The sequence below is a fragment of the Tauraco erythrolophus genome, chromosome 14 (genome assembly GCF_009769465.1).
Source record: "Tauraco erythrolophus isolate bTauEry1 chromosome 14, bTauEry1.pri, whole genome shotgun sequence".
NCBI classification, from domain to species: domain Eukaryota; kingdom Metazoa; phylum Chordata; class Aves; order Musophagiformes; family Musophagidae; genus Tauraco; species Tauraco erythrolophus.
The window spans coordinates 18883875-18907671 of record NC_141478.1 but is presented as its reverse complement, the minus strand read 5'-3'; the positions used below and the strand labels follow the sequence as shown (position 1 = coordinate 18907671).

General features: G+C 36.7%; 1 protein-coding gene across 4 annotated transcripts in view; it reads left to right on the top strand.

Annotated features, from left to right (window-relative positions):
- The window catches only part of VPS13C (vacuolar protein sorting 13 homolog C), a 98671-nt gene that overhangs the window by 4914 nt on the left and 69960 nt on the right, over positions 1–23797 (top strand). For 2 of the 4 annotated variants that reach the window (XM_086620304.1, XM_086620305.1), the window contains exons 3-21: positions 28–70; positions 842–937; positions 1692–1793; positions 4211–4273; positions 6356–6421; positions 8569–8678; positions 9539–9598; positions 10214–10273; positions 11015–11095; positions 15311–15368; positions 15698–15825; positions 16720–16826; positions 17499–17670; positions 18100–18162; positions 18958–19093; positions 19680–19774; positions 21733–21875; positions 23320–23512; positions 23670–23784. In XM_086620304.1, the coding sequence (XP_086476430.1) occupies positions 28–70; positions 842–937; positions 1692–1793; positions 4211–4273; positions 6356–6421; positions 8569–8678; positions 9539–9598; positions 10214–10273; positions 11015–11095; positions 15311–15368; positions 15698–15825; positions 16720–16826; positions 17499–17670; positions 18100–18162; positions 18958–19093; positions 19680–19774; positions 21733–21875; positions 23320–23512; positions 23670–23784 (1891 nt within the window). The remainder of the gene's footprint in view (positions 1–27; positions 71–841; positions 938–1691; positions 1794–4210; positions 4274–6355; positions 6422–8568; positions 8679–9538; positions 9599–10213; positions 10274–11014; positions 11096–15310; positions 15369–15697; positions 15826–16719; positions 16827–17498; positions 17671–18099; positions 18163–18957; positions 19094–19679; positions 19775–21732; positions 21876–23319; positions 23513–23669; positions 23785–23797) is intronic. The other 2 variants (XM_086620306.1, XM_086620307.1) reach the window with 1 other exon arrangement.

Below are 23797 nucleotides of genomic sequence, written 5' to 3'. Positions count from 1 at the left end.
TTTAATACTTTTTTGTTTTGTTTACAGAGTGAACTGGATGTACCTTTTAGAATAAAAGTTGGTCAGATAGGTAAGTTTTTGTTTCAATGTAAGTATTGAAGTTTTAATACAGGCCTTAAGGTCCATCCTGGCTCTGAATATCTTTTATCAAGCTTTCTGAAGTGATCCCTGTAATTGTAGTCACTGTTGAAACTAGTGTAGAAGTCTAATGTGACTGCCCTGGGTAAATCACAACGTTACCTGACAAACCCTGTTTGTGTGACTTCACAGACTGGTATGAAAAACGTGTCTGAGAGGTTCTTTCCAGATACATGGATGATCAAGGGAGCTGTTTAGTATAAGGCAGAATATGTGTGGCTCTTTAAAGGACAGATTAGGAATATGAAGAATTTAAGATAGATTCCTGAAACTGGTAAACATGCCACAGTTTAGGAACTCTTAGATATGTTTGGGTTCTTTAAAATTCCTTTCCCTGGCCATCAGCATTGCTTTTTCACATGAAACATTTGATGGAGGTGAACATGTGTTGTAATTCTTCTCCTACTTCCTTGGGGAAATTGCATTCATCCCAGTGAATTGAACTCCAGTCGTGATCTCAGGTTTTGATCTGAAGTCTTCTGACTCAAACTGCATCTTCTTATTTCTATGGCTTAAATTTTCTCTGCATGTATTCTGTCATTTCAAGCGCTTTATAAAATGTTTAGGCCCATATGGTTTCTCCTTACCTCCTAAAGTGTTTGAGACATCTAGATATAGGGCTGATGCTCTTCGATGCCTGAGATGTTTGGACTAAGCACAAAGTAGATTTTTGTTTTGATGTTATTGTATCTGCTTTATTCAGATAAACTTACTCTGAAGATTCCTTGGAAGAATCTCTATGGCGAAGCAGTTGTTGCAACTCTAGAGGGCTTGTATCTTCTGATAGTTCCTGGAGCAAGTATGTAAACTCTTCAACAACAGAGTTAAATAATGGAACAGAAAAGTATCTGTGGGTACCGTGTAATTGAGTACATAGTAGCAAGTAGTTCATGTAAGCTGCCATTTTTACATTCTGTTCCCTCAGGGAAATTTCTAGACAAATGCTGGCAAGTTAGTGGAAGAAGGGTGGGAGAAAACAGCACCGGTTGCTTTTATGGAAATCCATTCCACGTTCAATTCAACAGCCCCATTTCCTCTGAAGTGTGCTTATCCTGAATCCATTTTTCTGGCATGGTTTAGATCTTTCGGCTCTTACATGATATAGTTCATCTGCTTCTAACTGACAACAATCGGAAGTAGTAATTCAATTAGAACTGTTTTAGGGAGAGGGAAGAGGATCAGAGAGCTTAATGAGTATTCTCTGAAATCAGAATCTCTGGTGTATTAAGGAAACTTGCAAGTTTCTAGAGCGGCAAATGTGTGTGTAGTAGTACTTACCAACCTGCATGGTATTGCACAGACCACACTTAAGGATCTGAATTTCCATGAAAAGGTTCTCCTATAAAGTAATGCTTAAACATCAGTATGATCCTTTATGCCTTACTGTTTAAAACCAACAATTTCAAATGCAGCTTTCAGCAATTAAACCTAGAATAGCCTTTATCTCAAGCAAGGTGTTCTGCAACATAATGTTGCATGTAGTGTGCATTGCTTGATTGTGCATTTATGTAACTTGAAATTTAGGATTAAAGCTGTCCCAACTTGGCTTACAGGCATTAAATATGATGCAGAGAAGGAAGAAAAATACTTGCAGGATAATAAACAAAAGGAACTGGCAAGAATTGAGGAGGCCTTGCAGAAAGCGGCAGAAAAAGGTACCAAGTTAATAATAAATACAACCTTCCACTGGAATTTGAGGACTTAGACTGTGCTATGAAAGAAAAGTCCAGTTTTGTGATTGACTTAATTTTGTTTGTTGTTTTTTTTTCCCAGTGTCTAGCAAATGTTAATACAGTGTTTTGAAAAGTGTTTTTCCTCTAAAGCTTGTGAGAAATGTTTATCATTGATTTTTCCAGTCAGCTTCCATTGAAAATGGGAATTGTGTGTTTTTTTTCTTTTTTCTTAGAGCTCTAGGGGAACACGACAAAAGATAGAAACTGCATTGCATGAGCCTAATGTTGTTATCTTTCTTTAGAACTTTAGTAATAGATGTTTACTAATGCGTTTTAGAGGTGTATGTGGCAGATTATTTTTTGCTTAAAGGAAACTTAAGGAGACTGGTAAGGTTTGTAAAGTTTTACTTCAACAATAATGCTTTCGTTTCAATTTCTGCTGTCCTTTTGTCATGTACTGCGTTTTTGACTGGTTTAGGAAATGAGACTCTCTTGAGCAGGAAATAATTCATGACACAAGAAAACAGTTGAACATAAACATAGGAAACTTAAATTTTGATCTAGGTCATTAAAAATTGTAAGGTTTAAGGTTTCAATTATAGGTTACAATAACTGATCATTTCAGACCGGTTAACCTGATTTGTGGTTGGTTTTGTTTGTTTGCTTGTTTTTGTCACAACAATTATCTCTAACAAGATTATGTTATAAATCAGGCTTGTTTGGACAGAAACCAAGCTCAGAACCAATGGCAGATAACTGCGTAGGGTAGAGGAAAAACTTATTACTGAAGCTTTTCTCTGAAGTGAGACCTGTTGGGTGGTATAATGGTTCTTAAGATGCGTCTCTAGGATTTCTGTAATGCTTCAATTCATTTGCTTTGGAAAAGTTACTGAAAAAGAAATGGTGCTTAGAGCTCTTGGAAAAGATAGTTTGACTGTATTCTCTTTGCTTATTTAATTTTTCAGTTGCAGGAGTCCCTACTGCCTCGTTCCTGTTTTGCTAGTTTGAGATGTACATTTGTGGTTTCCTTCAAACGGCAATCTGGCAATCTGTTCACAGTGAAGAAAGAAGCCTTGCTTTATTTCTTGTCTTTAATATGCCAGAAACTCTATGAGGGCTAGGACAACTTCAGTGAATGGATTTTGCAGCCAGTTCTTCATACTGGGACAAAAGAATGTTCATAGAGGTTTAACTTTGGTTAGGTAGGACTTAGATACTGTAAAGCAGCAGTGTTTCAACCATTATTCTTTCCACCAGTAGCAATGAGATGAAGGGATAATATAGCAAGAAGAATTTAACCTAATGAGCGCTGCTGAGGAATTCCAATTGTGGAACTTCATGTAATTAAGAGGGAGCCTGTGCACCTGTGACAGTTGTCTTTTTTGGAAGAGGCTTAGTACATCCAGCATTTGTAAGGCTTTAGAAAAAACCCCAAATCATATAAAGATACTTCAGTACCTCAACTCTTTATACAAAGACCTAGAGTTAGATTTAGTCATGTTTTGCAGTTTTAAACTTTGAGACTTGTGAAAGAAAAACTAGAAGAATATTCAGATTTTAAACTGCAGTTATTCACTCAGTCATACTGCATTGTGATCCTTATGGTTCACTTCCAACTTCAGATATTCTATGGTTCTGTGATCATATCTCAGTGGAAGCTGTGTTTCTGGTGTTGTACTAGAATATTCTACTCATGAGGACTTGTGTTGCTCTTGCAAGGAGATCCCTTGCTTTTGCTCGATGCCATAGTCGTAGGCCCCAAGTTGCTCTACTGCACTATAAACTTGTAAGAAATTCAGCTCTTTTTGTAGGTTTTAAGAGTGCGTAATAGCTGGTGAAAATCTAGGCAATAACTTTCTGTTCAGTATATCAGGTCAATGAATTCTCAGCTGTATTTGCTTTTCTGATTAGTGCTCAACTTAGGTTAATATGTTTAGAATCTGCATTTCATACTTGCATTTTTTAAGAGTCTCTTAGCATAAACAGTCCTGGGGACATTTTCTTTAGACGTGCTATTCAAACACTGAATGGTGATGTCACGGCGTGGTTAGTGTAGCGTGATGAGGAAGTGACAACAAGTTCTGCTGACACAAACTGACAAAAAATTATTTTCTGTTTTCTAAGCTATAAAAATCTGTCGGTATCAAAACTTGTGTATGGAGACCAAAGCTTGCAGCTCTTGTCTTCTGCTGGTTGTAGGTAAAATGCAAATTGTGTAATTTGCCTATGTAGATAATCTTTGAAACTGGATGTTCTGAAGTGACTCTGGCTTTCAGATACTGTAGTGGAAATACTAGCATGTCATGTGAGTTTCATAAACTTAACATTAAATGAGGAGCTAATTTCGTTCTTCTAAATAAAATGCATTTTTTTGGTTATTTGCTGCCATGTGGACCAAGGCACTCATTCACAAGATTCTTTGTATGGGTTGGAGAGTCTGATTTACAAGGACACCAAGCCTGGTGGGTATGCATGATTACATTTAGCGCATGCATGATGGATACACAGCTTACGTTTTTAAAAACAACCTCCCCCCTCCAAAGCAGCCAAATGTAGAAATAAGAAAACAATACTTGTTTGGTAAGCAACCACGTATTGGTGGTTCTAGAAATAACATTTCAATGACTGTGGATTCAAGTGGAAACTTGCAAATACTAGTCCTGTCTTAATTGAGTGGCTGTTCAACAAGACTAAGAAACCATTTAGAAAGATTTCCATCAGCCATGTCAAGCTCAGGAAGGTTATAAAATGCTGACAATGTTCTACTGTAGTTTTAAAACACTGCCTTTAAATGTTATGAGAAGAGAGGGTAATTACCTTAACTTAAAGCATCTGGCCTTGAGATACTGGAAGTTCAGGCTGTCCTGAAACCATGGACAGGCAAAAGAAGTCGTATCAGATTGAAGGCATTTAGCATGCTTTTCCCTGGTTCTGTTTATTTGAGTTGCTCTCAAGTTACGCAAGGAAACAGTTTTCACTGAAATTCAGAGGAGCTGTTACTATGTTGTACCTGCTGTATTTTTGTCTTCTTGAACCAGATTTTTTTAGCCAAAATTACTTAGTGGGCTTTTGTCTGAGTGCCATTGGTTTAGAATGAATTTAAAATCACACATTTAGGTTCTCCATAGTAACGAATGTGGGTAATCAAGAGAAAAATCATGTTGCCTTAGTTTTGTTATACATGGGAGTGAAAGCCTGAGAGCTACAAATGCAATAGTAAGTGAAGAAAGTGTTAAAATACCATTTATAGAGGATTACTTGTATTGTTAAAAGGAACTATCCAAAAGAAAACATTGTTTGTATTTGGCATAGTTTTTCCTTTTGTTATTTGTAGGGTGATCACCTCACCTGCAAGACAGGTTGAAATCTTGGCAGACACTTTCTCCTCCTTTGTTTGAACAAGCATGCAAATTACATGAAAATAAAGTTGTTCCCTGGAGTTAAAGACACTGTTCCACTTGCTTCCTTCTTGCTTTACTGCTTGCTGCCTTTCTCATGCTACAACCTCTGAGAGTTAAGTACAGGCAGCCCTAATGCTAAATTCTTTTCCCCTATATGACTAGACAGGGGAAAGGAATAATGCAGCTCACCAAACTGCTTTTCTTTAGAAATATGGGAAAATGTGAGCGTTAATTTAATTAATGAAATGGTTGTGATTGCATGGGTCATATTAGCATGTAAAAATAGAATTTAATTTCATATAAAGCTTTGAAAGAGTCATAATTTTTGCATGCCTTTTTGCAGTTGCTGGGACTGTTCTGCCAGATAGCTTTCATACCATACTGTTGGTTAGCGTAAAAACCATTGAAAAGTGCTCTTTGGGTTTCCATGTACATCTCGTATATCTTAATTTGTAAGTTATGCCCTTGTGTGGTAGAAGCCTCTTCTGGATTTAAACTTCCATGTTTTATGGTTCCCCCCCCCCCCCCCCCCCCCCCAAACACTTGGATTACAGAAAAACTCGTTCACCAGTGTTTCTAAGAAGCAGTCATCGCTCTGTTTTTAGCTCTCTTTTTTACATAAGTGATCTGGAATTATGTTATACAATGCACTCTTGAAGTCTGGGTATGTATTTGCTGAGAAGCCTGGTGATTATTTGTAATGACTTGAACTCTTGAGATGTTACATAAGGAATATATGAAAGTTGAGTTAAACCTTACAATTGGCGGGATGATTGATCCCGTAGAAATTTGGATACTTAATCTAAAGTTTTTACTGGCTGCTTAGTTTACTTGGGCTTTGAACTTAAATGACTTTTTTTTTTAAAAAAAAAGCCAAAAAAAGCGCCAGGCTTCAGTTGCTTCCCTGAAAGTGAATTTAGCTATATGTAAATCATGAAAATTAAGGCTCTGTGCTGTTAAAAGTAGCAGATTGCTTTCTTAACAGATCTGAAATTCTTTAAAAGCTTTTAATGAGACCTTACTAAGGCATTCTACTTTAAGACAAGCTAATCTTTCTTCCATCTTTTCTTATGCTTTCTTACATTTCTGTTTTACTAACTTGAATTTTATCCTTTTCCCAAAAAATTGCTTGCACTGAAAAAGGACGTAAGCGTAAAAAGTATAAAAAGCGTTTTAAGAGACCCTTTAAAGGTCATGATCACTCAAAAGGTGGGTAAAAGTTATGGCTTTTAATTAAAGACTTTTTTTTTCTTTCTGTTTGGGTTAGTTTTTCTTAGTTTTGGATATAGATCTACTGATATTTCTTTCTCCTGTTTGAGAGGATATAAATTGGAGAGCTCTTTCTCCTGTTGATCCATTTTCTGGTTCTTTCTCTGGATCCAGTAAGACTGAAGAGAGTCCTTGTTTCTCTCTACTTGGATAGCTGTGCCTGTTTCTTCATCTTGAGCTATCTGTAGGATTTCCAACAAAAATTTACACTTTTAGTAGGCTGATTAGTGGCACTTTCCAACTTCACTGTTGGAAAATCTGTGTGTGGAAGGGATACTTGTTCATCTAATTTTTTGTAATATTCCAGTAACAGCTATGTAAAGTAAATCTGATACTATACTGACAATATAGTAAACATTTTTTTTCAGCACCTTTTAGATTCTAAGTAGGTAGCATAGTGTTATGACTGATATTTTGACAGCAATGAAATGGGTGTTTGTCCCCAAGAGGGCAATCATTGTCCGTAAGTACCAAACCATGAGGATCTTCAGTATTGGCAGGTGACTAAGAATGGGTTGCCATATCCCCTATGGTAGTATTGTTATGTATGTGATCTTAGAAGAAGCTGCAGCATAGGCTTGTAATTGGAGTAAAAACTTAGTGGGGACCCTGGTTAAACTTTGAAAGGTATCAAAGTTGTATTGCTGCTGGTAGCTGTATCTGGCTGGAAAAATGTTAATGGGTTGCCTGCTAGCACTCGAACATCAGGAAGCTTTGATAAGCACTTCTGCCCCTTTTTTTCTATCGGTATTGTGTTGGTTTCTGTTAACAGGGAGTGTGAATTATGAAAAAGTGATAAATAGGAGGATATGCGTGTTGCATATAAAAGTGGTATGTTTTTGTTTTCTTCTTAGTTCTTGACTAGTTTCTTTTACTTGAAATCAGATGCTCTCTTGACTAAAACAGTGTTATATCACATCGAATAGCAAAGCATTTTCATTTTTAAAGGAATCTCCTGAACATCTCTTATAGATTAAAAAAAAATCCTAATTTTTATAGCAAGATGTATAAAGTTACAGATCTGGTGTTCAGTGTGCATTGCATGTTAAAAAAGTTACAAACAGTTAAAGTAAGCTGAGAAGTCAAACTTGGAGGCAGCCCTAAACTTAGTCAAAACCTGTAGTCCTTTTTTTCTCTCTACTTGGGTAGCCATCACTGTTTCTTCAACTTGAACCATCTGTAGCATTTCCAACAAAAAGGTACAAGCTTGATAGGCTAATTAGTGGCATTCACTGGCATAGCCATGTCGTAAGGTGGATACTGAACAGGCCAAGGTAGCCTGTAAAGGTAGCTAGAGAACAAGCAGGTTATCTAGCCATATTTTAGGTAAAACGTTAACACGCTTAGCCTGAAATAATAAAGTTATGTCATTAAATAATGAGGGATTGTAAATATGCCCCTCTGCCTCAGCATGCTTATGCGTGTCTTTTGTGGGTGTTCAACTTCTGCTACCCTATCTTGGTCAGCAGAAGTTCAAGTATCGCTACATGGCATGGCAAAGTCTGATACGGACCCAGCTTAAACGGTCACAGTGTAAGTCCAGTGTGGAAGAAATGGAACATTTCAGAGTAGCTGTTTGTTTTCACTTATGGTATGCCAGCTTTTTAACCTTCTCAGGCAGTGCTTTATGAAAGGCTCTAATGGACTGGTCTCTTGTTGTGCAAGTAACATCTTCACCTGCTTATTCATGGGTGTTTTGTGATAAATTACACTGTCTTACCTGTTTGCTTGTTGAAGCCCCAAGTGAATTGCTGAAAAAATCCTCTTAAGAGAGAACCTTTTACTGTAGAAGGAGTGGGGAGAAGTATATTAAACAAGAACTTGCTGTAAGCTAAACTGTTTTGACTGAAACTTAGACATAAATTTTTTTATGGCTGTGTTGTGCACACACAGCTAACAGCACATCTTCAGAATATGGATGTACAGAAAAGGAAAAAAAATGCAAATGTGTAATCTTCGTAAGTGAAAACTTCAAGTATTTATGTTAGAGTAAAAGTTAAATTTACATTGATATAGCTGTTGATGTGGTTTAACTCAAAATGCAACCACTACACTGAATGCTGACTTTTTTTAAATTACCTTTTTAGACAAACCAAAGGAGGAGAAGAAAGATACTTTCCTAGAAAAGCTTGCAACGCAAGTTATAAAAAATGTACAAGTCAAAATCACAGGCATTCATGTTAAATACGAAGATGATGTAAGTATCTGGAACATAGTCTCTTAATTATAAATTGAACTCCAATGCAGTCATGATTGTCTAGTTCATAGAGGGAAACTGTTACCTGCCATCTTGAAAAAGTTGCTGTGGTTTCTTCTGCACCTCTTCGAATAAAGTACTCCATGTAAGACTGAGAGGCGGAAATATTTTGGATGTGAGAAATAGGTATTCTGTCTTTCACCTTGTCCAGTGGTGGCATGCTCACTCAATGTGAATAGTGGCTGCCTATCATGTTAGTGTGTGCAGTTGATGGACAGAAATTTTTAGTGTCCTGGGTACAGTCCAGAATGGCAGAAACTGGTGGGGTTGCAGATGAGTCAGAAGGCAAATAGTTGAAAATACATAACTGATAAATGAGAATGTTTATATGAACCAAACTGGTATTATTCTAACCTGCTTCCAGCTTGCTTTAGGAAAAGGATAAAGCAATTTGTGGTGAGATAGTTGAAAGTAAATGAAAAGCATTGGATATAGAATATTTCTCAAACCTATTTTGGGACTGTTTTCAGAGACGCTAAATTTAAAAAGGTGGGAGGAATGGAAGTCATAAAATTATACAACTGACTGAGATGTGGTACTCTGTAGTTCTCAGTTCTTTCCTGTATGAAGAGTATAGAAACCAAAAGGAAATTTTCAGCTTGAATTGAAGTCCTAAGTCTTTAAGCTACAGCTGTATTAATTTTGGCCCAACTTAGGGGGTTCCAGGAATACTTCCGCTAGAATAATTAAGCAGAGGAAGATCTTCAAAACAGCTGAGGATTTCAGTCAACTTCAATGAAATGATACGTCTCTGTTTGCAGCAAAAGAAATAAATAGCTGTTATTTTTCTGTTTTTGTAGATCACTGATCCACAGTGTCCGATTTCCTTGGGAATGACATTGGGCGAGCTTAGTTTACTGGTAATGTGTATGCATGCTTGTTCTTATGTTTTCCATTTACTTGCCTTTGGAGTAGGAAAGGAGAGAAAGGAAAAATAATGTGTTAAGATGATGTAATGAAAGTATGCATGCAGCTGGAAGCGAAGGCAGTCTTTTATTCATGCAAATAGCACTCGAAATTTGTGCAAGCAGAAGAGAAGGTGATTGAGGAACATCATGCTGTGAGACTAGTGATTTGTTCTTATGACCCAAGTAGTCTTTAAAACTGAATATGTTTACTTTCATAGGGCAAGTTATTTCCAGGCCTAATACATAAATTAGGGCAAACATTATGTTATGATGATGAAGAATGTGGTATTTTGCCAGGCCTTTTGAGAAATGAGGGGAGAAATTTTCAGCCAACCCCTGTTCTTATTAGATGTTAAGGATTTTATGAGTAGGATAAGGAGTTGAAAATCAAAATAAACTGAGAAATTCTATATTGATTTTTGACTTGTGCATATGCAGTCTAGAAAAACTGTTTTGTGTAATCAGGTAGCACCAAAATGATGCATTCTGTGCTTGAAAGTGTAGGATGAAACTGCAAATGAGATAAATAAGATGCACAGAATGACTTTTATCACTTTGAACTTTTAGACCACAAATGAGAACTGGACACCTTCTATTCTGAATGAAGCTGCAAAAATAATATACAAGGTAATGGGTGGTTTTTTTTTTTCCCCCTACACAAGTGAAGACAGGAGCTGATGTTGGAGAGAAATAAGCTGGGGTTCTAAATAAAAATTGGAAAAAATAGCTTGCGAATTCTTCTATTTTTCTTAATTTTGCTGTATGTTGAAACAGAATTAGAGCACAAATAACTGGCTTTATGTAAGGCACAACTTTAAACCCCATGGTTCAAATAATTTCCCTTAAATGCAAACACTGATCCCTCATTAAATGCGTTATTCAGCAAGTCTGCATGGTAACTATGATTTCAGGTAGGTTGTCAAATTGCCATTTTGTACTCTAGTTTGTATGCCTGATGTAACTGGGATGCTTGTAGCTAAGCAGTCTCTCTGTTCTCCCTGCTTCCCAACCCCATGCTGAAATGAATATGCAAAGATCTAAGGAATTCTGGGAAGGATATGAGAAGGGTTTAATCGTCCTGGCTTCTTTATTAGGCCAAATGTTGGTTTTGTGCACCCTCGATCCTGCAATCCAGAGTCGTATTTAACAGATGTGTGTGAACTTGTGTGCTTTAAGAGCTTGCTTCTTAGCAATTCAATTTTCACTTCAAAGTAGTGTTATAAGATTAACTGCTTCTCAGTGCTAATGGTGGGTTTGCTGTCTGGTCTGCTTTCATTTGTTTTCTGTTTACATGAACAGAAAGCTAAGTTCATAGAATGGGTTGAATACTGAGTATGGAATTTGTTGACTGTTTTCTTTCCTGTGCAGCTTTTGTGCCTGGACAGCCTCAGTGCTTATTGGAACGTACACAGCAAAATGTATTATCATGGCTCCCGTGAACAAATACTGGTAATGTAGAAGAAAATGTGTTAAACAGTACTATATTCTATAGCTGTGGTAGTATTCAAAACTGTACCATACTAACTTCCACCCCACTCCTCACACTTAACGGTCAACTGTATTCTGATAGCAGGGTCACATGTCAATCCTTGGCACCGTTGATAGCTAATATTTTTTGTGAACTTCATGTGTTATCAACCCCTGTAGGTTTTAGAAATGGTCAGAAACTGCATCAGTAAAATAATATTTTATTGGAGTATTCATCTCTACTTCATGCTGTTTACCCTGCACTGTTTACTAAATATGTGGGCTATATGAGCTGCTACACAGCTACTGTAATGAAAAAGGCAAAGCTGAGGTAGTAAACGAGCATAGAATTCATACAACTTCAGAATATTTGATCTTTATCCAAACCGGAACTTATATCATGTGTTATTCAGGTGTACTAACCTGCATGGCTGAAATTAACCAATAGAGTGAAGCCAGACAGAGAACAAGATGTTAAAAGAAAAAGGTGGTTTTTGCTTTATAATAAACCAAAAACTTAGGTAGTTAGGTATCCGTTGTCAGACCTAAGCGAAGAAACAACAATTGCAGAGGGGCTAATGTAGTAGTTCTTTAAGATAGCAACCCTTGTTACGGGAAGTTGCTTTGCTCAAATTTTTAAGAGATTTAGTAGAATAAGTTATATGGATGGATGAATGAATATGCTGTGCTTGACAGACAGAAAAGGGTCACAGCTTTAAATGTGGCATGCACAACAGGACTGAATAATGAAGACTTCTGAAAATGAGATTGGGTTGAACATAATTGAAGTGCACTGCGAGGACAAGATGATGCTGGAAACACTTTTTTCCAACTTGATGAGACAACTCAGGTGGTGTGGAGACTAGAGAAATAGAGAATGGTGCTCCAGTGCAGAAGATGAGAGGCAGCATGAGGGCAGTGAGGGTGAATCGAGACACAACAAGAGGCAGAAATTTTAAAATGTAATTACAGAGAAAGAATAAATTCAAATTTGTGTGTAGGGGCTTCCTGGAGACTATATCTAGGGTTTTTTCCAATTCATTGTGTTTTGAGTTGCTGTTAGCTAGATGTCCAGTGGAATACTGCAATTTGTAATATTTCAAGTGTGTTAAGTGTTTGTTTTGCTTCTGTTTCGTTGCTGTGTTATCTTCTGAAGCCTTACTTTGCCAGAAGAGGAACTGGGGACTTCGACAGCATGAATAAGGCAGTTACATGGGCATAAAGTGTGACTGAGGGCACACATCCTCTTTCTGTACAACAGCTGGGGACTTCTGAGTTGTAAAAGCACCGTTACTCTTAAGAAGTTTATTTCAGATGGCCACTTGATTCATGGGGACTAAAAGAGCTCATTTGTAGGTAATGAGAAAAAGTTAGTTGTTCTAGTGAGCTTTAGGTAGTTCATTTCTGAGTATCTTAGGTTCTGAAAGTGAACCTTAGAACAGATCACGAAAACAAGTCACTTCTCTTGGGATAGCAGACATCTGATAACTGTTGTTAGATTGTCTGGATCTCATTACATTTTACTATGGAGAAGATCAGATGTGCAGTGTATCCTGTCTGTATATCTGCATTCTATTTCTGGTGTGAATAAGTGTTCTCTGTGCAAAAACGGTACGTTTTTGACCCATTATGTTTATAAATGTTACACAGGTCTTCTGTGTGTGCTTGTACAATACTACCAGTTCCCTTTTTCCTCTTCTGCTTGTTTTTTATAGGTATCTTTACTTTTGTTTTAGTCTCTCCTTAACAAAATGTGCACTTAACCTGATGAGCTTGGTAATAGTACGGAAGGTTGAATCAAAACTGTGAAGTGTTCAAAACCAGCCAGTCATTTAATGTTCTTTCAGTCTTGACCGTTACATGGAACTTGAAACCTAAGTCCTTTTGATTTTGTTCTATTTCCCCTTGTAGGGCACTGGTTATTGTCTCAAAATTGGGGTGTAAATTCACTGTATGTACAAGATATTATGAATATGTTCAATTTATCTTCCTGTCTACAGTCTCTTGCTTTGTTCTTTAAAGAACTAAATTTCCTCGGAGCACTTCCGCTTCTGCCTCTTCAGTTTAGCAGAAATGCTTACGTATTTTTAATAATAGCCAAGTTTAGCTATGGGAGTCTTCAGAATTACCTGTCTGTGGGTATTTTCTCTGTTGTATCTCAGTCTGAAGTGAAATGTAAACGCAAACCAATACACAGCTTGATTTGATAGCAACAAAAATCTTTAGTGCTTCAGATGTGTCATTCCAGCACTGTCGGAAAGATTTTTTTTTTTTTTTTTGGGTAAATCGGTCCTTATGTGCTTGTGGACAGGTGGCTTTGTGGGCTTACCTGGCTGTTTAGATCTCAGTCTTTTTCAAGCAGACTTCAACTTATTATTGACTAAGCCGCAAGTGAAGATGCTGATGTGTTTTTTGTTGAACTTCAATTTTATGTATCAGGAAGCATCACTTTATATTCCATCATCAAGCAAGTTTTTAACAGCTTCTTTCTGAAAGAATTGGGAATTTTGCCCTCCATGACAGTAAACTGGAATTGCCTGATTCCAAAGCCTGTGGCATGTCCTGCATGTAAACTTTTCTTTGAGCGCTGAGGCAGAGCAGTTGTAGACTAGCAAATAGTATATGGTATTCTGACCACCCGTTAACTTGAAGCATCTTGCCACTGGCAGTTTTTCCAGTTCTTGAAGTCCTTAGCAATTTTGACACTATATACTAGTATCACTTTGCATACTGGCATCATCCCCATTTGGATTTTTTGCATCGTTTGACTGTTTGATGACTTCTGTTAGTTGAAATCTGTCAATTGTGATTAGTTGTCTTAGTGCTCAGAACACATCTGTGAAGATTTGAAGAAGCCCAGGGAAAGAACGGTATTCATCATGTGCATAAGATTACTTGTGTAAATTCTCTCTCCTACTTGTTAAGTCTTCTCTACTTCAGAATTTTAAAGTCAATAAAGGAACTGAACAAATAGCAAATAACATGTCTTGTTTAGTAATGTTATCTCCATTAAATACATGAGTACATTTTACATGTAATTTTTAGTCTAGCTTGTTTCCTGGAAAGCTAGGTCTTCTATCCAGACAGGCTGTTTTGGTCTTAATTTTAAGCAGCATTACCAGGAAATCAGATTTATCATAGTAGCTAATTGGTCTATGTTGTAGTAAGAATAAGCTGTGTAATCTGTAGCAATCTGTTAATTTTGTAAAACAGTCTTTGTATTGAAGTGACATGAGTATATGGCTCGTGAGATTAGCTGTTTTATGCTTAATCTCGTTGAAATTTAGCTTTTCTTAATATAGATCATCAGACAGGAAATATATTGAAATATAGATATTTTTAATGAGAAAGTGTACCCTCTATAAAATACAAACCAGTTTTGAAACAAGGAACTGTTAAAAGGATTAGGTTGATGAAATTTGGAGTTACAAAATATTTTCCTTGTAAAAACAACTCTTAATATTGCTAGTATTTATAAAATATAGTGGGAAGAAGCACTCCATCTGCCTTCATGCAATAGCTAATATGTACATCTTCCTAAAAGCAGGCCTCCTACTTTAACTGCTTGTGCCATTGCAATTCTGAAACTCGATAAAATATTTGGACACGAATATAGCATTTTTGAATAAATTGCTGAAGAGTTACAGCATCAGGCAGACTTCATTTTGAATTAAGACTCAGTTCTGGCATGATATTTCTCAGACCTCTTGGGTTGTTCCGTTATTTTCCTGACTTCTTTCTGTCTTTAATTCCTCTCGTGCTTGCAGAATAATGGAAGGCTCAAGTGACTCCCTTACGTGCTAAAAGTGAGGAAGAGTAGAATGTGAATAGTTACTCCTGGTACCTTCAAAGAGTTGAGAAACAAATGATTGATCCATTATGCTACGTGTTTGGGTGTGCACATGAGCTATATGTTTCTGAATTAACATGCATTGGTTGTTATTGCAAGATTTAGACAGAAGTTGAATAAAAACTGTACTAACCTTCCAATTGATGTGAGAAACTTAGAATTCTTTTTCATCTGATGTATTTAAATCTTTCACTCTTCAGTGCTTGTGCTGTTTTAGCTTTCCCATTTAGGGGGAAGAGGCCCTTGCTAAATACATCTGAACTTAAGTTAGTCTACTCAAAGCTTAGAGAACTGTAAACAAGTAATGCTTGTCAGCAATTGCTAGACAGTATCATATTCCTTTGCAGGATCAGCTGAAAAGAGGAATTCCGTGTAGTGGTAACCAGCCTCAAGACTACCAGTATAGTAAGTAAGCTAGGAGTCAGTGAATATAAACTGTTCTGAGCATGTTAGTATACAACAGCCTGACCCGATCGTGCAGGCGTACCCATACTAACTTAATTTTACAAAAACCTAAACATAATAGAATGTATTAGAGTTGACATGCTTTTTGACTGCTGCTGGGCTGTCTTAATATTTGCTAAGAATTGCATGCTAATTCTGTGGGTCTTGAGCATACACATGCATTATCAGTACAAAATGATTGATATATCAGGCAGTGGAAATAAGTACTTTATGATTGCTTCCCATACTTGAATTGTAAACATAAAAGTAATCTCATTTTTTTATGTAAGTTTTTAGACCAGTATCAGCCTCTGCAAGACTGTATATCAACCCACATGCAGAAGTAGAACTAAAAACTCCCAAGCTTGATTGTAATGTAGAGGTACAGAGAATTGCCATTGAATTCACTAAGCCACAGGTAGGTTGGCTTGGTATCCATTGTCACCTATTTCAGAGTTTGTGATCAACTGTAGGATTTTTTTGTTGGAAAACATTTTTCTTTGGAATTTTTCTGCTTATATGCAAGTATACTATCTAAACTGTTTAGTAACCGTGAGAAAACTATAGAATCATTTTTCCCTTTGTGTAACAGTCAATTCCTGGTGCTAGATCCTGACACTCGGGCCCTGTTGCCTGTGGACCCTCTGAGGACCATCTGATCTGTATTCAGCCCTTCCAATAGCATTTCTTTCACATAGAGTACGGAATCGTTCTGAGGAGTAGCCCTTATCTTGCAAAATTATAAGCCAACATTATAACTGCAGAGATGCCAAGATAGAAGCAAGGGTAGTAATGAATGGAGCATACTGGCTTTGGCAACAAAACCTGCTGAAGTATCAAGGAACTCATTTAGATGGCTCCCCAGTAATGTTCATGTTTTCACTTACTCAGTGATAATTTACAGTTAGTTTGCTAGGTAGCTTTTTAGCTCTTATTGATGTCAGAGTGTAGTCTGAGTTCAGAACAGTACCAATAAGGTTAACTCATGCAAAGGCAGTTCTAAAATTGAGGGTACTGTGTATTGACAAATGAAGAGAATGCAGTTTGCTTGACAAGGCCTGAGAGTTTGTGCTGAGTGGGCTAACAGAAATACAAATTGGTGTTGATCTTCAGGGAAACCAGAAGTTCCTATGGTGGTGTCCTTTGAGAGCAATGGGTATAGCTGGTCCACTTTTGAATAGTAATGAAAATGCAGAGGCTTCAATTTCTGTATAGCTTGGAGAATACTGAAGATAAGGATATATGTGTACTTTAAGCTTTGTGTGCAACAGAAGGTGAACCTCTGCTAAGAAACTTGTTTTTTTGTGTTTAGTACCTCAGCATGATAGACCTTCTGGAGTCCATAGATTACATGGTTCGCAATGCACCGTACAGAAGATTTAGGCCAAATGTATCTCTCCATAAAAATGCCAGACAATGGTAAGCTGTGTACGTTCGTGCATTCTTTGGGAGATGCTGGAGTCCTCTCCAGTCATTTCGCTCTCCTTCGAGGTTAAATACAGTTGTAAAACTAGATTGCACGTGTCATTATAACTTTCCCAGAGCTTTGCTTAGCGAAGTAGGAAAGGCTTGCAGAAGAGAGCGTATGAAAGAACTAAGTGATGAAAATCTGACTTGCAAAGCTAACCCTGGTCCCCAAAAATCTCTGAACAAAATGCTGATGCTCTCTCTAGAGGTTAGAATATAATTGTAGAAAGACTAAAGAAAAAAATTATCAAATATATTGCAAGGGAAACATATATGTCAACTGTGATTTTTTCTTTTTTGAGCTGATATGTGTTTTTGTGGATTTTTCTAAGTACTAACTGATGCTAATGATCAAAGTGCTTAATTGTACCTAATGCTGTTACAGTCCAAATTTGCAAACATGCAGAAGTCAATGGAGAATGCAGATTTATAGTTCTTTGGGCATAAGCCTTAAGTCCCTTTTTCAAAAGTAATGTTTAAACCATTAAAATTTCTGTAAACAGAGATACTCAATTAACAAATGGTAAACCAAGTGTTTGCATATGAATAGACTACCTCTGCGACTTTTAAGTTGTAATGCACAAAGGAAACATGAAGTCACTCACAAGTGTGGAATTATTGTAGGTGGAAATATGCAGGTGACAGTGTTCTTGAAGTTCACATCAAGAGACATACTCGAATGTGGTCATGGAGTAACATAAAACAGCACAGGCAGCTTCTGAAGAGTTACAAGAATATGTACAAGAACAAGCTGACACAGAGTAAACTGTCAGAAGAAACACAGAGGCAAATTCAGGTGTGTTTTTTCTCTTGGGAGAAAGTATGTATTTGTCCCTTTATTAAATAATTCTTTAAATACACGTGACAGTAACAAAGGTCAGTGGTTGCACAAGAGCACGAGTTCTGTGGAAATACCATTTTAATCTGAAGTTCAGTGTAACCAGTTGTGAAAAGAAAGAAAATACTAGTCAAGTGCCATTTAAATAAACCTTTCTGATTGCAGATTAATCAACTTGGATGCATTTAATGAAGTACAAGGTTAATATATGTAAAAAAACAATTAGACTGCCTAACATCAGATTTCCTCCTCTAGTGAACTTCAAAGGGGGAAGTATACCCTTGAAAGAAAGGAGCAGGTCTAGAAAGAAATTGGAGTGTAATTACGAAGGAGCTGGTAGAGAATTTGTGTTTTAGAGGCGGATGATTTCATCATGCATTTTTACAGGACCTAGAAAGACAGCTGGATGTCTTCAATATAGTCTTAGCAAGACAACAAGCACAAGTTGAGGTAAGAACTAATTCTGGTTCGATAATATCATAATGCTTAAAGTAGGATGATTTTATCATCTTGAAAAAATTTGTGCTTAGTATTATAGGAGAGGGAGGTGGGACAGCAAGTTTCCTATCCTTCCAGTACACTGAGGGCGAGCTCAGAATAGTCATCTTGTGAGAAGCATGCTACTAGTAGCTATTTTCCTAACATTAAAATAAACCTCTGTAGTTGCATCATATAAACACTGTTCATGCCAATGTAGCCTCAGTGTTTGTCTACACATCCAGAATGTAAGTAAAATGAAGATTAAGAAATAATAATGTTTCTTATTTCTGAGATGTTTGTGGTAGGACCTTGATTTTTAAAATGCAAAGTGAAAGCCTGAGTACTTCATTTAAAATGAAGATTTAAATACATGTAGTGGTACAAGATCAGTCTTCAGGTTTGTTACTACTAGAGTTAAGGAATGTAATTGCTTCTTGTATCCTCTTAAATACTGTCTTTTCATGTAGTTTCTGCCTTTTTGTAGTCTAAATGCTAGTGAAACATGTAGGAAAAGGCTGTCCAAAGTAAAAGTAACACGTGCTTGTTTCCACACACACGTGCACCAGCACCCCCCACTGCCCCATGCCTCCCACCCCTGATCCTCTTTTGCTTCTGTTTGGTGAGTCAAAGTGCTCTTAATCTCTTGCAAGGTGGTGTTGCTGTCCATCATTAGATGTCTCTTCTATACATATACATGCATTATTTACAGAAAAACACAATATATAGTAATTCTATTAATTATGTATTTTAATGTTTGGTTTGTAGACGATAAGATCAGGACAAAAACTACTGAAGAAGAAAACCACTGAAGTAGAAAAAAAAAGTGGAGGCTGGTTGAGTGGTTTCTGGGGTAAAAGAGAATCTAGGAAAAAGGAAGATGAAGAATCACCTGTTCCTGAAAGTAGGTGTAGACTGTAATGCACTAACTTGTATAGAGACTTTAAGTTTTCATATTCATTAAGAAGAAAGCTGTAGTGTGTTTTGCTTCTCACTATGCAGAAGGAGAGAGTACGGCATGAACAATGCAATGCAGTATCGATCCATTTTATGGTATTACTGTAAGTTAATGAATATTGAGCAGGCAAATAAGGCACATTTCTGAAAAGGCCATAAGGGTTTCAGAACCTTGGTAAGGAGAAGAGTGTGGAGCTTATAGCTGTAGTATAATAGGCGATGATTGGAATATGATATTCTGGTGACTTGCTGTCTGGACCAGAGATTTGTTCTAATAGTACTCCTCAAGGCTGTTTTAATCATTGGGAATTACTAGATACTCCTTTAATATAAATTGTATTGATTTCTGTGCTACATGTGTAATGCTGTATACAAACACTGCTTCTGTGTAAATTATTTTATGATATGGAACTTGGTGTAATATGAAGAATCAAAGAAATGTGTCAGCAGAACTTAAGTAGAAAACTAATGGGAGGAAAAATGCTTATCGTTATGAATTAAAGTGCAATTTTTTGTGGGTTTCTGGTTTTTAGCTATTGATGAACTAATGACACCAGAAGAGAAAGCTAAGCTTTTTACTGCTATTGGATATAGTGACAGCTCCCATCACCTTTCCTTGCCAAAGCAGGTAAGCAACTTCTTATGGGGACAATATTTTTTTAAAAGAAAAAAACACAAAAGAAAAACCTCCCAACCAACCAAAAAAAAGGCAAAAAAAGCCAAACAAACAAGAAAACTAACAAAACAAACCAACCAACCCACAACAACAACAACAAAAACAACCAAAAAAACCTTGCTGATGCATGCTAGCCTTAAGATAAGTGGTAGAATGTGGGTTGGTGCAAGTCAAATCTATGTCGAATGTACAAAGAAGATTAAAAAAAAAAAAATTTTTCAGAAAACACAAAGAATGGCCCATATTTTTTTTTGTCTGTCTTGTGCACAACTGTAATCTGGAGTGGTTTAGAAGTAACAAACTGGATGACAGATGCCTATTTGCAACTTGGAAGAGAAAAAAGCAAGCTAACTATAAATGAAAGAAGATTCCATGTTAGCTTTTTCATTGCATTTATTTCTTGCTACCTGTTGTGGTGAAAACTAAATTAGTCTGAATGGTCTTTGGGGTTTTTTTTTGTTTGTTTTTTTAAATCCAAAGTCAGTTTCATTCTGATAATTGAATAATTGTTGTTTATATGCAGATGAAAATTAACATGTGATTATTTCCTGTTTGATCCAATGTTTATATCTTTCAGGGATGCTTATGTTAGAAGGATCATGTTATGTTTGTATTAAAACGTTTGTCCTAATAATTAATATTAGGAGATTTGAGTCGTAATACTTTTGTTTGTAATTCACAAAGGGAAGCATAAAATTAAAAAAAAACAGTTTTGTGACATATTTCTTGGCTTGTTAAGCAAAGGAATAAAAGAGAAAATTTTACAGGTATAGTATTCTTGAAAGGAATTATAGGAAGAAAGCTAGAAAGTAGACAGCTAAGAAACTGTGAAATGGTAAGGTTTCCCTCAGTGTACTTATTTTCTGTGAGTGCTGTTACGTAGTTGTTTTGAATCTTAACACGACTGGTGGTTCTGCTTTAAGTTGCTCGACACTTAAAGAAGAGCTTTTTACATTAAGACTGTTTCCTTCAAGGAGGATGTTGTGCCTTCTTCCAACAGGCCTCCCCACTCCTCAGCCCAATGCTCCAGCTTCCCAACTTTGTGTATTTTTGTTAAATTTAATTATAAGCTTACTTATGCCTCACACAGGGAAGTTCAGAATTGTTTGAGTGGTAACATGGAGGCCTGTGGGCTACTGTATGAACTTGTGTTCCTGTCAAATTGAAAAGAGCAGAGCTGCAGCAAGCATCTCTTATAAACGAGGAAGAGACACAGCCCAAACAACACCTAGTACTGGCAGTACTGGTGTTTTGTGTTTTTTTTTTCCCTTTGTTTCACACTTTCCTTGCTTGCCTCTGTAGAGAAACTTCCATTTTTAATTAGGACAAATTAAGTATAAAGGTGCTTTTTATCTCTCTCAGTACCCTGAAGAAAGGTGCAGGCTCCTAATTCAGATAGGAAGTGTTATTTGATTCTTCTTAAGTTGCTGATTGACATGATCATAAAATGGTACATGTGTCAGGAAGCCAAAACACCTTCTCGACAAGATGGAGACATGACATCCAGCAGCAAGAACAACAAAGGCATATACACAATGTCTTCTAAAATGTAGTTATTAGATGGGATTATGATGGTTTTGTTTGTTGATCTTTCTGGCTCTCTACTGAGTGTAGTTTAGCTATGCTTACTTTCACAGTTAAAAAAAACTCTGAATCCTTAGAAAAGATAAAGACTATATTTGTTCTGCATTTGTTGAAATAGACTGTTTTATGTTAAAGAAGTGATGGATAAGGGTTGAAAGAGAGTAAAGAGTCTATACTTTGCTTCCTACATAGGTGTATGTTTCTTACTTTAGTCGACTGGAATAGCTTTAAATACCACATTTTGTTAGATTTGCTGAAATTAGGAGTTCTGAAAAAATATTCATATCAAGATGACTAATTTCAGGTTTCTTTGTCCTTCTCACTAGTATGTTGCCCATGTTGTGACACTGAAGCTTTTAAGCACTTCTCTCACAATTAAAGAAGACAAGAATGTGGCAGAAACTCTTAAAGTGCAGATAATTGATCTGAGTACCAAAATATCACAGCGCCCAGGAGCACAAGCCATTAAGTAAATGGATTGGTATTTTCTTTTTGTAGAAACATCTTCTTGCCCTCTGTTGTGTCCCTATTGTCCCTGCTCCCCCCGCTCTTCTCCCCCCCCCCCCCCCCCCCCCCCCCACCCCCCCGCCATCTTTTAACATATTTTCTTGGGTAATGGGCTGTGTTGTATAATGACTTTTAAATTTATGGGTCTTCTGCAGTTGCACTCTGAAAAGTTACGGGCACATAATTTGGTGAATAACATAGAATGGAATGAAGAAAGGAATACTATTGTTAGTCTTCATAAACAATAATAAGCTCTTTCTTGAATCCAAGTGTTGAAGTGCTGATTATTACTTTTGGGAAGTGATACATAAGCAGTGTGAAATGGTGTGGCTCACACTCCAGCGAAACTGTTGAATGTGTTGCTTGCTTCCTGTGGAAACAAAAAACTGCCTGTGTGTTGTAGGTAAGAGATTAACCAGCATGTAGGAAACGGAGCCCTTTTAAGAGAGGGCACACCAGAAATACTGAACACGAATTACTGGATTATACAGTCAATGAGTAAGATTTTTCAGTGTTTGGAAAATGAGTCAGTGCAATTTTCATGCTTTCAGTTGCAGTTCCTTCATCTTCTGACTTTATGTATAAGATCATCAGCTCAGCTGCTGACTCTTGAAATACTTTTGCTGAAAACCATTTTGGTGAATATTAAAGGCGCAGCCTCAATGCTGCACAAAAAGAAAGAGTTTGAGAATAGTTTACGTAAATGCATGCCGTATAATTTAGTTGGCAAGACTGAAACAGTAGAACAGACGCTTTTGCTAATTTTAAGTTCCTGGAAAAATGTAACTAGGATATCTCAATAGAGCCAGACTTGTGACACTGATTATGCCCAAACTGCGTTGCCTTCAAAAGTCAGGGATGCAAATGGACCTGAAAATCAATTTTGTATCTAATAGATACTTCTAAGGACAAATGAAGTTTGTGGTTTGGTGGAGTTCACATGGCTTTCAGAGGCATTTTTCTACTGACTCCACCTAACACTATTGTGAGGGAAACTGTCAGTAAAGAATACCCATTTGTATCAAAACAAGTCTGTAACTAATTTCGAAATTGATACATAATACTTAAAGTTTCTGCTCTTTTTCACCTGTAGCTTAAATATTCTGCCTTTGTTTTCTCTTGCAACTGATTCTCTTAAAAAACAACTGAATTGAAAGTTATATTCAGTTCATCTTGCAGATAACAGAAGGTAAAAAGAAAGCATCGCCCTTGTATTGCTGTGAACAACTTGCCTCCTGTTTAATTTTCTGATTCATTAATGTAACAATTTCTTATCCATGTGGTATGTTAGTCCTGTGAAGCTAGTCATGTTTGGCTTCATCACAGGATTTCTCATCTTGTTTATCTTTCCTCGATGGAGCTATGTTTTGTATTCTAATTAAGTATGTTTAACTGTTCGTCTTTAGGGTTGAAGCAAAGCTTGAAAACTGGTACGTTACGGGCCTGAGGCAAGAAAACATTGTACCATCTCTTGTGGCTTCCATAGGGGATAGCAAGTCTTCCCTACTGAAAATAGAGTTTAATGTTAACCCAGAGGATAGTACTGCTGACCAGAGTCTTACTATTGAATCACAGCCTGTGGAAATAAAATATGATGCAGTGAGTAGTAACTAAAACTCTTACCTCTTTTTCTGCATCTTCTTTTTTCTGCAGTTATTTTCTTTGCTCTGTCAAAACATATTTTTGAGTTTCTACTGAGTGACTTCTGTGTATATTGATAATTCTTGTATGTCTGTGTTTTTTTTTTTTTTTAAAGAGAACAATAAATGCAATGGTAGAATTCTTTCAGACAAGTAAGGGAATGGATCTTGAAAGGTTAACATCAGCCACATTAATGAAGCTGGAAGAAATCAAGGAAAGAACAGCTACAGGTAAAATAATATC